This window comes from Podarcis muralis, chromosome 2 (genome assembly GCF_964188315.1).
Source record: "Podarcis muralis chromosome 2, rPodMur119.hap1.1, whole genome shotgun sequence".
NCBI classification, from domain to species: Eukaryota; Metazoa; Chordata; class Lepidosauria; order Squamata; family Lacertidae; genus Podarcis; species Podarcis muralis.
In genome coordinates, this window is record NC_135656.1 from 111,285,818 (window position 1) to 111,297,740 (window position 11,923).

The window sequence follows — 11,923 nt, forward strand, 5'->3', positions numbered from 1 at the left end:
AAATATGGTTCTAACATTCCTTAGATACACTCAGCTGCTGCAAGCAGTTTTCTTCGTAGGGGTAATATGGAAGATTGTGACTTTCTTATTTCCTCTGCAATGTGAGAGCTGTCTACCTCCTTTTGGGGTTTCATGGAGGATAAGTTTGTCAACGACAAAAGGATACTGGGCCAGATACAATCTGTGCCTGATCCAGCAGGTCTCTTTCTTACTTTAGGAGAGAAGCTCTTTTTTTATTACTATTTCACATTGTTTTATGTGACCCACTTGGAGGTGTGTTTTTTCTTTTATGATTAAGTGGTCTATAATTTTTATTTTTACTAGAGGTCTCAAGCTTTAGAACACCAGGCCCTTGTGGTCTATTCCAACTCTATGATTCTAGGCCCAGGCACTTGTTCAAGAGATAGATAGATAGATAATACTTTATTCGGCTATAAGCCCACAAGGTAAAACAAATCAATAGATAAAATAGGATTTTACAATCTAAAATATCAACTAAAACATTTCAACGCATAATCTCCTTCACATTACTTACAATCTCTAACTTGTTCAAGAGTGGTTCTTGAGTTAAAAGCCCGTCTTGTCCTTTAATGATACAAGTTCACGGGAGAATGGCATTATTTTACTATTTTGTATTTCCTTCCAGGTGTGAGGAGAATTTAGTAGAACCTGTGGTGGTCCTTCATTCCTGCTTGGAAGCCCATTTCAGAATCGCCATTCAGAAAACCACCGCTTTAGAGGAGGCCATGGAGAATTACAAAGGTACAGTTTGCTGTTGTGTGTGCAGCATTTACACTTGGGTTTTCTTCTTCTAATAGACTTGCAGCGGAGTTTCCTTTTAACTGAGTATCTTTATTATTTACAAACATGTACACTGCCTGAATACAAATAAAATAGCACAGTCCTTTCCTCTTCCACCCATCTGGCCAGAAACTCATGCTCATTTACACACCGACCCTTGTTGATCACATGCCGTTAATAAAGGCAGCTGTTGCTGGGTAGATTTTTTTGTTGCCTGGCAACCTGTTCAAGACCAATTCTCAAGTTCTTTCTAGAATATTCCAACACAGTTGACGTTTGAAGGAAGGGAAATGGCTACAGGTGTTCTCAGAAAGTTCCAATTTCAGGCTCCTCTGCATAGCTGTCAACTTTTCCCTTTTCTTGCGAGGAATCCTATTCAGAATGAGGGAATTTTCCTTTAAAAAAGGGAAACATTGACAGCTATACTCCTCTGCAACAAATGTCATTAAAAGGGGGGGGGGTCAATTCCCCTATAAGGTCCCTCAGTAGGTCTTCAAAAAAGAGGCATCGCCTGCTTCTATTTCTCCTCCACACAATCTATATTCCAATCTATACGGAATTTGCCACCACAACATGTAAGGGTGCTGTCTTAGATGAGTTTACAAAAGGCTCTTGGTAGCTACAAATCATGATAGCTGCAAGTCCTGTGATGGTCCTAAAGTGTAGGTGAGTTTCCACAAGGCAAGACACAGCAATAACAGCAAGAACCTTTATTGCAGTGTTTCCCAACCGGTGTTCCGCGGCACACTAGTGTGCCGCGAGACGTTCCCTGGTGTGCCGTGGGAGGGAGGCGGGCGAGGCGGGCGGCGAGAGGCGGGGCGGCGGCGGCGAGGATCCGCGTCGAGCCGGGGGCAGCTCCGCGGTGGTGGTGCCGAGGTTTCTCTCTCCATTCTCCCCTCTCACACACACACACAGGAAATAACACAGGATCAGCTGACAGGACCCGGCCAATGGGGCGGCGGCAGGGCAGCGCGCGCAAAAGGGAGGAGCGCGAGACAGCGGGCGAGGAGGAGGAGGAGGCCGGCATGTCCGGGCAGCAGCAGCAACAACAGCAGCAGCAACTCCCGGCGACGGCTCCTCAAGCCCCAGGCAACCCTACTCCCTCACCGGCCTCGGCCGCCCTCCTGCTCCACCCGCCGCCGCCGGCCACCTCGGCCCCGCCGCCGCCCCCTCCTCCGCCCGCTATCGCCGCCACCACCACAACAGCTGCCGCCGCCTCAGCTGGGCCCATGCCTGCCGGGAGCGGCGGCGGCAGCAGCAGCCGCGCCCCGGCGCCCTTCCCTCCCGGCGTGACGCTGCGCGCTGACGTCACGGGGCTGTAATGGTGGTGTGCCTCAAGATTTTTGTCATCAAACAAGTGTGCCTTTGCCCAAAAAAGGTTGGGAAACACTGCTTTATTGAACTAACAGAACTCGACAACTGGGGCAAAGCAGCTGCTTATATACATTTCTGAAGGCCTGGGCCACTCCCACTCCCAACGTGATTGGCTGTCTGAACTTCCAAGCTGCCAATCATGACTCAGCGTTTCAGGGCCAATGGCAGAGGCCCAAATCCTGAAATGTCCTGGGATTGGCTGTCATGTATCGAATCAGAACACAGGGGCTCAGAATCCATAGTCCAGACTCAAGCTCAGGCAAACACAGCCCACTGAATAAATAACAGGTCCCATCTGCAGAATATTGGAAGGTGGGTGCTTTTGACGGGGTGACACTTTGTGGCTTGCTCAGTAGGGCAGGTGGGCATGGTTGACCGAAAAGGCTTCACAGGTATAAATGGGCAGATACAGCACCACCATTGCTCTGTCTCTGCCCCAGTTAGCAAAAAGTCTCTCAGAGCACCGGCACAAATGGAAAGAGCCTCCTCTTCCTGCTTTGGGAATCCTCCCCTCACTTTCACCTCCGTATGTCGTTGGACTCGATTACAGGCTTTAAGAATACAGTGTAATTCCAAACAGCATGATCTCAATTTAAATGCTGACTCCCTAGGGTTTTCTGCACCTTGAGAGAGCTGGTTTTTGTTGTGGCTGTTCATGAAATCACCATCAAAATAAAATTTATATGCCGGCCTATACCTGCAGGGCGGTTCACAAGATAAAATTACAATAGAAAAACACAAAATGCATAAAATATAAACAAAAGTGGCTGGATAACACCCCCCCCCAAAAAAAAACACACACACACACACAGAGTGTTAAAACAATTTTTTAAAACGCAATTACAAAGCAGTTTAAAAGAACGTAAGCAGTACTCTACTGGGTGGTAAGCAGTCCTTTTGGAGGCTAGATTCAGGTAGGTAACCGTGTTGGTCTGATGCAGTAGAAATAATAATAATAATAATAATACAGTGGTACCTCAGGTTACATATGCTTCAGGTTACATACGCTTCAGGTTACAGACTCCGCTAACCCAGAAATAGTGCTTCAGGTTAAGAACTTTGCTTCAGGATGAGAACAGAAATCGGGCGGCGCAGCAGCAGCAGAAGGCCCCATTAGCTAAAGTGGTGCTTCAGGTTAAGAACAGTTTCAGGTTAAGAACGGACCTCTGGAACGAATCAAGCACTTAACCTGAGGTACCACTGTAATAATGAATTGTCCAGTAGCACCTTAGAGACCAACTAAGTTTGTTCTTGGTATGAGCTTTCGTGTGCATGCAAAATACCAAAAGCAGATACCAAAAGCAGATACGAAAGCTCATACCAAGAACAAACTTAGTTGGTCTCTAAGGTGCTACTGGACAATTTATTTTATTTTTAATATATATTTTTTTTGTAGTCTGTCAGGCCCCACTCTAGGCCTGGGGAAGAGAAGCAGGAACAGGACCCTCAAACTCTCTGCAGATGTTTCTTCCTAGCCCATGGCCATTTTCTTTATGTTTGAGGGTCTGAGCAATTTCCCTCTCCTTCACAGATTCTCTGGAGCGAGCTCTGGACGCAAACAACTTGGAGGAAGCTGTCAACACAGGTAACTTCCCAGCGGAGACACAGAGAGGGGACATTTTAACAGAAGGTGGTACTTAGGCGTTGGGGTCTAAGAGAGCCCCCTCTGCATAACCCAGGGGGCTACTTTTGCAATGAGATGTACAGGAGATGGAATAGCATAGGATGAGGTGAACTGCCCTGAGTGTGAGATCAAATGGCACTCGGGCCACAAACTCACAAAATTGGTTGGGAACCCTGTGACTGTTTGCTGTGCCTCCTTGCCTACATTCAGCTGAAGTTTTGGGGAAGAGTCTGGGGGTGATTCTGCAGCAGATGAAGATTATCCTTTGCATGGGAAGCTGTGTTGTACTGACTCCAACTACGGTGGTACCTTGGTTCTCAAACGGAGTCCGTTCCGTTCAACTTCTGAAAATGTTCAGAAACCAAGGTGCAGCTTCCGATTGGCTGCAGGAGCTTCTTGCACTCTGTCGGAAGCCATGTTGGACATTTGGCTTCCAAAAAACGTTTGCAAACTGGAACACTCACTTCCAGGTTTGTGGCGTTCAGGAGCCAAAACGTCCGAGTCACAAGGCGTTCGAGAACCAAGGTACCACTGTATTGGCCGATCCAGTTCAGTATGGTCTACAACCAGGGTTTCCCGAACTTAGGTCTCCAGCTGTTTTTGGACTACAACTCCCATCATCCCTAGCTAGCAGGACCAGTGGTCAGGGATGATGGGAATTGTAGCTGGAGACCCATATTTAGAAAACCCCGGCCTCTCCCGGTATGCCCCACGGAGAGCCTCAAGGTCCATAAATAGCAACACCCTAGTGGTCCCGGGCCCTAAGGAAGTTAGATTAGCTTCAACCAGAGCCAGGGCCTTCTCAACACTGGCTCTGGCCTGGTGGAACTCTCTGTCTCATGAGACCAGGGCCCTGCGGGATCTGATCTCTTTCCGCAGGGCCTGTAAGACAGAGTTGTTCCGCCTGGCCTTTGGCTTGGAGCCAATTTGATTCCCTCCCCCTCTTTCTTTTTTTCCTTTCCTTTCTCCTCCTGTGATGATGCTACATTTCAATATTTTAATATTTAATATTTTAATGTTTCAATATTTTAAGGTTGTATTTTAATTTTGTTTTTAAGTTGCATTCATTCAACTTGTTTTTATTATTGCTTGTTAGCCGCCCTGAGCCCGGCCTTGGCTGGGGAGGGCGGGGTATAAATAAAAATTATTATTATTATTACTCTGACTGGTAGGGACCTTCAGGCTTCTCAGGCACGGGTCTCTCCCAGCCTTACCTGGAGTTGCCCGGGATGTAACCTAGGGCCTTCGACATTACCTGTTAAGGGAAGCTTTTAATGTTTGATGTATTACAGTATTTTAATATTTTTTTGGAGGCCGCCCAGAGTGGCTGGGGAAGCCCAGCCAGATGGGCGGGGTATAAATAAATTATTATTATTATTATTATTATTATTATTATTATTATTTATTTATTTATTTATTATGCAAGGCATGCACCTCTACTGCTAAGCCACAGGCCTTCTTCCCTGAAGCCACTCAATCTTCCCTCTTTCCTGCAGTGAATGTCGTTCTGGATCCCAACTCAGCACACCCCTATCTCGTTCTCACTCCGGACCGGAAGAGCGTGCAATGGGAACCGTCGTGGAAGGAGAGGGAGTGGCGGAAGAAGAACGTTTCCCAGCATTTGGACAGATTTGACTGGGAGGTCTGTGTGCTCGGCCGCGAGAGATTCATTTCGGGGACGCAATGGTGGACAGTGGAGGTCTTGGGAGAAGGAAGCTGGACCCTGGGGGTGGCGAAAGACTCGCTCGCGAGGAAAGGACCCTTCAACGTCAGGCCTGACGAGGGCATCTGGGCTTTGAGGAAGCCGTTTTGCGACACGTACATGCCTCACGAAGTCTTGGCCTTAACTTTCCCCGAAACCACTCTGTTGATATTGACAAAGGAGCCCAAGAAGATTCTGGTGGCCCTGGACTACCCGTTAGGCTGGGTGGGCTTCTTCGATGCCGATACCGACGAATTCATCTTTGCTTTCCACTCGGCGTCATTCGCTGGGGAGAGGATCAGGCCCTTTTTCCAGCTGCGGGAGAGGGGATTCGCTCTGAAGTGCTGACTCTTGAGGGGGGGCCTCCTGTCACCCTGAAAAATCCCACCCAGAAAGATGGTGACACGCTAGAGCTTTATCTGTGACTATATAAGGGCGGCCATTTTAACTGGTTTTCGCGCAGGACTTCGTTTCCTGACCACAGCTTTTAGATTGCTTCCCCATCTGCTTTATTTGCATGTTTCCAAGAAGGCTTAGGGGCCCTCCTTGTCATTACTGTGTTTTGAAATAATGATTCCTTCTAACTTTTTTTTATATATATCTAAAAAAGCTGCAGACAATTGAAAAATTTAGGGGTATTGATCCAGTACCTTTGAGAGGGGGGAAATGAACGGATTTGAGAATTGCCCTCACTGTGCAAGTGTCGGGGGCAAACAAAAAAATGTGAACTCTACCAGAAAGCCTTATTATTATAAAATTATTTTGTGGTAGAAAGGAGGTTTATTTCAGGATATTGCAGTTGGAAGAAGCGTCTAACTGTGCTCACTTTGAGCTTTTGCCTTTATTTCCTTGTGCTTTATTTCCACCATTCTTTCCCTCCATATGAAGGAATATATATATCTGTCCCTCAACAACTGCAAAGGGGCAAGTTTCCCCCTCGTAGCCATTCCACGCAATTGGGTCCCCTCCATTGTGATCGCAAAGAGTGGCCTGTACTTAAACAGCTGCTCATGCCTTACTCTCTCTTTCGGAACTGTCAGGGGGCGGGTTTGGGGTGCAATTTTGGGGTGGGGTTCACGGTGCACGCCTCTGTTTCCCTTCTACACAAAGAGGCTTGTAGCTGCAATGGGGAGGTCTCACTGGTGAGGAATACATTTATTTTGGTGGGTGAAGGGCTTAGGTAGTCACATGACATTCTAGGTCAGGTGACTGAATCTGAGAGCCGAGGCAGGAGTTTCCTGCAGGAGGGGAACCACTATAAAGAGTGGATAAATGTGGTAGTGGAATGAGGTCCGAATAAGACAAGCTTAATTCCCATCTTTGCAATAAGTTTGAAGCTATATCATGATGCTTTGAATAGTCATGGCTTCTCCGAAAGAGTCCTGGGAAATGTATAGTTTATTAAGGGTGCTGAGAGTTGTAAAGAGCCCTCTGTTTCCCTTGCAGAGCTAGACTTTCCCTGGGAATGGCGAATGATTAGAAACCACTCTGGAAATTGAGGCGCGTAGTGGTTTCCTAACAACTCTCAGCACCCTTAACAAACTACAGTTCCCAGCATTCATTGGGACTGTTCAAAGTGGCACGCTACAGCTTTAAATATTTAGTGCAGGTGGGTCCTAAGAGATTGGGACATACCCCTCAAGTGGTTTGATTGCTAATAGGGAGAAACTCCAACTTTTAAAATTCTTTTATTACCTTTGACACGATACTGATTTGGGAACATGCAGCTCACACTTTCCTCGTAAAAGTGCTGTTCCTTCTGTTTTTAGGGGTTTTTTAGCCACCATTTGTGTGTTTTTAAAAGGATTATGTAACAGAGAATAAAGTTACTTTTTTTGAAATTTTCATTGCTTCAGCTGGCTATGTGTGTCCCCCCCCCCCAAAAAAAAAAATCCTGCAGGTGTTCATAAGATTTTAAAATACTTGCAATTTGAATCCTGGCAGCTTGAATTAAATATTTCTGTCCTGTCATTCTGCACTCTTACGATATTGCATCCCTGATTTTAAGCGCGCGTGCACACACACACACACACACACACACGCGAGCAGCTAAAACACACCAGTTCCACTTTAAAAACTGAAGCAAAATATTCCCGATAGGCATGTTTTAGAAAACAACCAACACAAAACAGCTGTTCTCAACTTTTGGGCCTTAAAGCACTCTCTAAAGAAGAGGTGGAGAACCCGGTGACCCTCAGGATAATAGAGTTTTATAAGCAGAGGTTGGATGGCCACCTGCCATGGATGCTTTAGCTGAGATCTCTGCACTTCAGGGGGTTGGACTAGATGACCCTCAGGGTCCCTTCCAAATGTATGATTCTATGATCCTTGCAGATCCTGCCATCTTCCATTCTGTCGACGTGGAATAGCATAGACGTTGCTGAGACAGGTGTGTGAACACCTGACCATGAACCTGTTTACTAGCAAGCAGGGCATCACTCGCAAACAGAAACTCTTCTGAGAAACGAAGCTGGTGGAGGCGAGAGGACAGAGAACATCCTGGACAAGATTCGGAGATATCGTTAATCCTCTCCAAGGTTGCAGAAAAGGCCTTGTTTCCTTCTCAGTTCTCCTGCCAGGCCAAATCAAGCACTCAGTTGCCCGCCAAAGCCTTGTGCTCCGTTGACTTGCATGCAGACTGGTTACGCTTTTAGATACCATAGTAGCAAGGCACCCAGTGGTCATCTAGTCCAACCCCCCACAATGCAGGAATCTCAACTAAAGCATCCATGACAGAGGCCCCATGGTTTCCCCATATTATGTCATACAGTCGTACCTCGGAAGTCGAACAGAATCAGTTCGGGGGGGGCGGAAGGAAGGCAATGGGAGGCAGGTCACACAGTGCAATTTGCCCCAGGACCCTGCACCCCTCTAGGAATAGTCCTGCATTCGCTCTGCTTTGCTTGCAGAGAGGTTAGACAATGATTCATTCCCCACTTCCTAGTGCATTTCCCCATCACTTTCCATATTGCTAATAATAATAATTATTACCGTATTTTCTGCTCGATAAGACTCACTTTTTCCCTCCTAAAAAGTAAAGGGAAATGTGTGTGCGTCTTATGGAGCGAATGCAGGCTGCGCGGCTATCCCAGAAGCCAGAACAGCAAGAGGGATTGCTGCTTTCACTGCGCAGCGATCCCTCTTGCTGTTCTGGCTTCTGAGATTCAGAATATTTTTTTCTTGTTTTCCTCCTCCAAAAAACAAGGTGCGTCTTGTGGTCTGGTGCGTCTTATAGGGCGAAAAATACGGTATTTATATCCCACCCTCCCTGGCTGTTGCCTGGCTCAGGGCGGCTAACACCAGTAAAATTACAATAAAAACATAATGGGGGAGGGGACCAATTTAAAATACAGTGGTGCCTCGCAAGATGAAATTAATCCGTTCCACGAGTCTCTTCGTCTTGCGGTTTTTTCGTCTTGCGAAGCACGGCTATTAGCGGCTTAGCGGCTATTAGTGGCTTAGCGGCTATTAACGGCTTAGCGGCTTTAAGAAAAAGGAAACAAACTCGCATCTTGCGAAGCAAGCCCATAGGGAAATTCGTCTTGCGGAACGACTCAAAAAACAGAAAACCCTTTCGTCAAGCGGGGCACCACTGTACGGGTTAAAATACAATTTAAAACACAGCCTCATTTTAATAGTAGCCCATAGATCAAAACCATAAGGGGAGGGAAACATAAGGGTCAGACTGAGTCCAAATCAAAGGCCAGGCAGAACAGCTCTGTCTTGCAGGCCCTGCGGAAAGATGTCAAGTCCCACAGGGCCCTAGTCTCTTGTGACAGAGCGTTCCACCAAGTCGGGGCCAGTACTGAAAAGGCCCTGGCCCTAGTTGAGACCAATCTAACCACCTTGCGATCTGGGACCTCCAAAGTGTTGTCATTTGTGGACCTTAAGGTCCTCCGCGGGGCATACCAGGATGATGATGGTGGTGGTATTTATACCCCGCCCCTCTGGCTTGGTTGCCCCAGCCACTCTGGGCGGCTTCCGACATATACAAAAAACATAATAGAAACAGAAAGCTTCAAAGAAAAGCAGGTGGTCTCCTCAGGGAAATACTGGAAGGGGAACTCACTCGCCCCAAAAGCTGTGGGTTCGGCCTGGGCAGCCAAAAGAACCCAGACCCCAATTTGTCTGTCAAACCGGGCGTCTTTATTAAAAACATTGCAATGGTTGTCACTTCACCCCCACAGATGCCCTTTAGGCAAAGTGGAAAGTGCCACTGCCTCGGGGTAAAAGACACAATATTGATGCCACAAGCATTCATAAACAGCAGATGTTCCGTCTCGCTCCGGCAAAGTTGCATAGCAACGGCCTTCGGCCTTCACTCCTTATCTCCTCTTCCCTCCAACCTCCTCCTGCTTACGTGCTACTTTGACCTTCTCTTTTGAAAACGCAAGCTTCCCATGATGAACCCTTCCCACACATATTTCAGTTTTCATTCTATAGTTTCTATAATCACTCCAAAAGTCTGAGTGGACTTATTCAGGCACACCCCAAGCAATTTTGTGGGGTGAGAATGAGTTAATCAGCTTTTATCCACTGCTCATATTAAAACGTCCCATCTAAAGTTTTTTGGACATTGGCCGAAAACATTTCTCCCAGGCGTTGACAAATGAGAATCAGACAATTGTAGAATTGGAAGGGACCCCCAAGAGGCAACTAGCTGAACCCATTTGGCCGTGCAGGAATCTCAGCTAAATTAGCCTGCTTTAATTTCTGCATTTTTTCCATTCATGTCGGTTTGGACACCTTAATATTGTTTCTTTGCAATCTGTATAATGCTTTATTTCATACAATGTGTACAGTGGTACCTTGGTTCTCAAACTTAATCCGTTCCGGAAGTCCGTTCCAAAACCAAAGCGTTCCAAAACCAAGGCACGCTTTCCCATAGAAAGTAATGCAAAATGAATTAACCCGTTCCAGACTTTTAAAGACAACCCCTAAACACTCAGAACGGAGCACATTTGGCTTCCGAAAATAGTTCGCAAACCGGAACACTTACTTCCGGGTTTGCAGTGTTTGGGTTCCAAGTTGTTTGAGTACGAAGGCATTTTGAGAACCAAGGTACCACTGTATACCTCTTGATGGTAAAAAAAAGAAAAAGTGGTTTTGTAAAAACGATAAAATGATGAGTAAAAACAGCTATTTAAAGCATTCAAAAAGTAATCAGAATCAACAATAAGCTAATAACGGACACAAACACATGTCAACTCTTGTACAGTGGTACCTCGGGTTACATACGCTTCAGGTTACAGACGCTTCAGTTTACAGACTCTGCTAACCCAGAAATAGTACCTCGGGTTAAGAACTTTGCCTCAGGATGAGAACGGAAATCGCGCGGCGGCAGCGGGAGGCCCCATTAGCTAAAGTGGTTCTTGAGGTTAAGAACAGTTTCAGGTTAAGAACGGACCTCTGGAACGAATTGCCGTATTTTTCGCTCTATAGGACGCACTTTTCCCCCTCCAAAAATTAAGGGGAAATGTGTGTGCATCCTATGGAGCGAATGCAGGCTCCCTGGCTTCAGCGATAGCAACGCGAAGCCTCCGAAGCCTGCGCTCCGGAGGCTTCCCGTTGCTTTTGCAGAAGCCAGGAGAGTCTGGTCTTTGAGGCTGGCGGTGAGGAAAAGCAGCGCTTCCCCCCACCGCCAGCCCCACAAGCTCGGTCCAAAAGCCCGCAGGAGCCGTGCGCTCTTTAAAGGGCGCGCGGCTCCTGTGGGCTTTTGCGGGAGATAGGGGAATTCCCCCACCTCCTGCAAAAGCACGCAAAATCCCCCCGCTCTTTAAAGGCTGTGCAGCTTCTGCGGGCTTTTCTACGAGGTGGGGGAATTTCCCCACCTCCTAGAAAAGCCCGCAGGAGCCACACAGCCTTTAAAGAGCGTGCCACTCTTGGGGGCTTTTCCCCAAGGAGGGAGAAGGGACTGACTGGCCGAGTCAGTCCCTTCTCCCTCCTGTGGGCTTTTGCGGGAGATGGGGGAATTCCCCCACCTCCCGCAATAGCAGGGAGAAGGTCTGGGAGAAGTGCACAGGCTGCACAGCCTGTCCGCTGCTCCCAGAGCTGGGGGGGGGGGTTCATATTTTTTCCCTTGATTTCCCCCTCTGAAAACTAGGTGCGCCCTATGGTCAGGTGCGCCCTATAGGGCGAAAAATACGGTAAGTTCTTAACCCGAGGTACCACTGTATTTTGTAAGTCTTATTGCCAGGTGGATGGTTTGATTGGAGACGGTAAGCTGTTCTATGGTGGCATACATTTTTGCAGGGCTTTTTTTCTATTTTAAAAAAACGTTTAAATGTACTCTCATTTTCCTACTCATTTTGAAATACTGCCCCTCAATGAGGCCAGACGTAGATTCACAAAATGTTTAGGGGTATGCATACTCCTGCGTACCCCCAGAAAAAAAGCACTGCATTTTTGAACGAATCTTTGGC

General features: G+C 47.1%; 2 protein-coding genes across 2 annotated transcripts in view; both read left to right on the forward strand.

The window, feature by feature from the left end:
* LOC114590972 (E3 ubiquitin-protein ligase TRIM7-like) overlaps positions 1–11,923 on the forward strand; it is a 29,819-nt gene that overhangs the window by 5,916 nt on the left and 11,980 nt on the right. The window lies entirely within an intron of this gene.
* Positions 647–7,308, forward strand: LOC114592047 (butyrophilin subfamily 1 member A1-like). The gene is made up of 3 exons (XM_077922811.1): positions 647–762; positions 3,707–3,760; positions 5,296–7,308. Exons 1-3 carry the CDS (start codon positions 747–749, stop codon positions 5,847–5,849), a joined length of 624 nt encoding a protein of 207 aa, XP_077778937.1. The 5' UTR covers positions 647–746; the 3' UTR covers positions 5,850–7,308.

Bases quoted from the DNA above. Each gene is read 5' to 3' on its own strand.
- LOC114592047 (XM_077922811.1), top strand. The intron at 3,761-5,295 runs GTAACTTCCCAG...TCTTTCCTGCAG, and splicing joins GGAGGAAGCTGTCAACACAG to TGAATGTCGTTCTGGATCCC.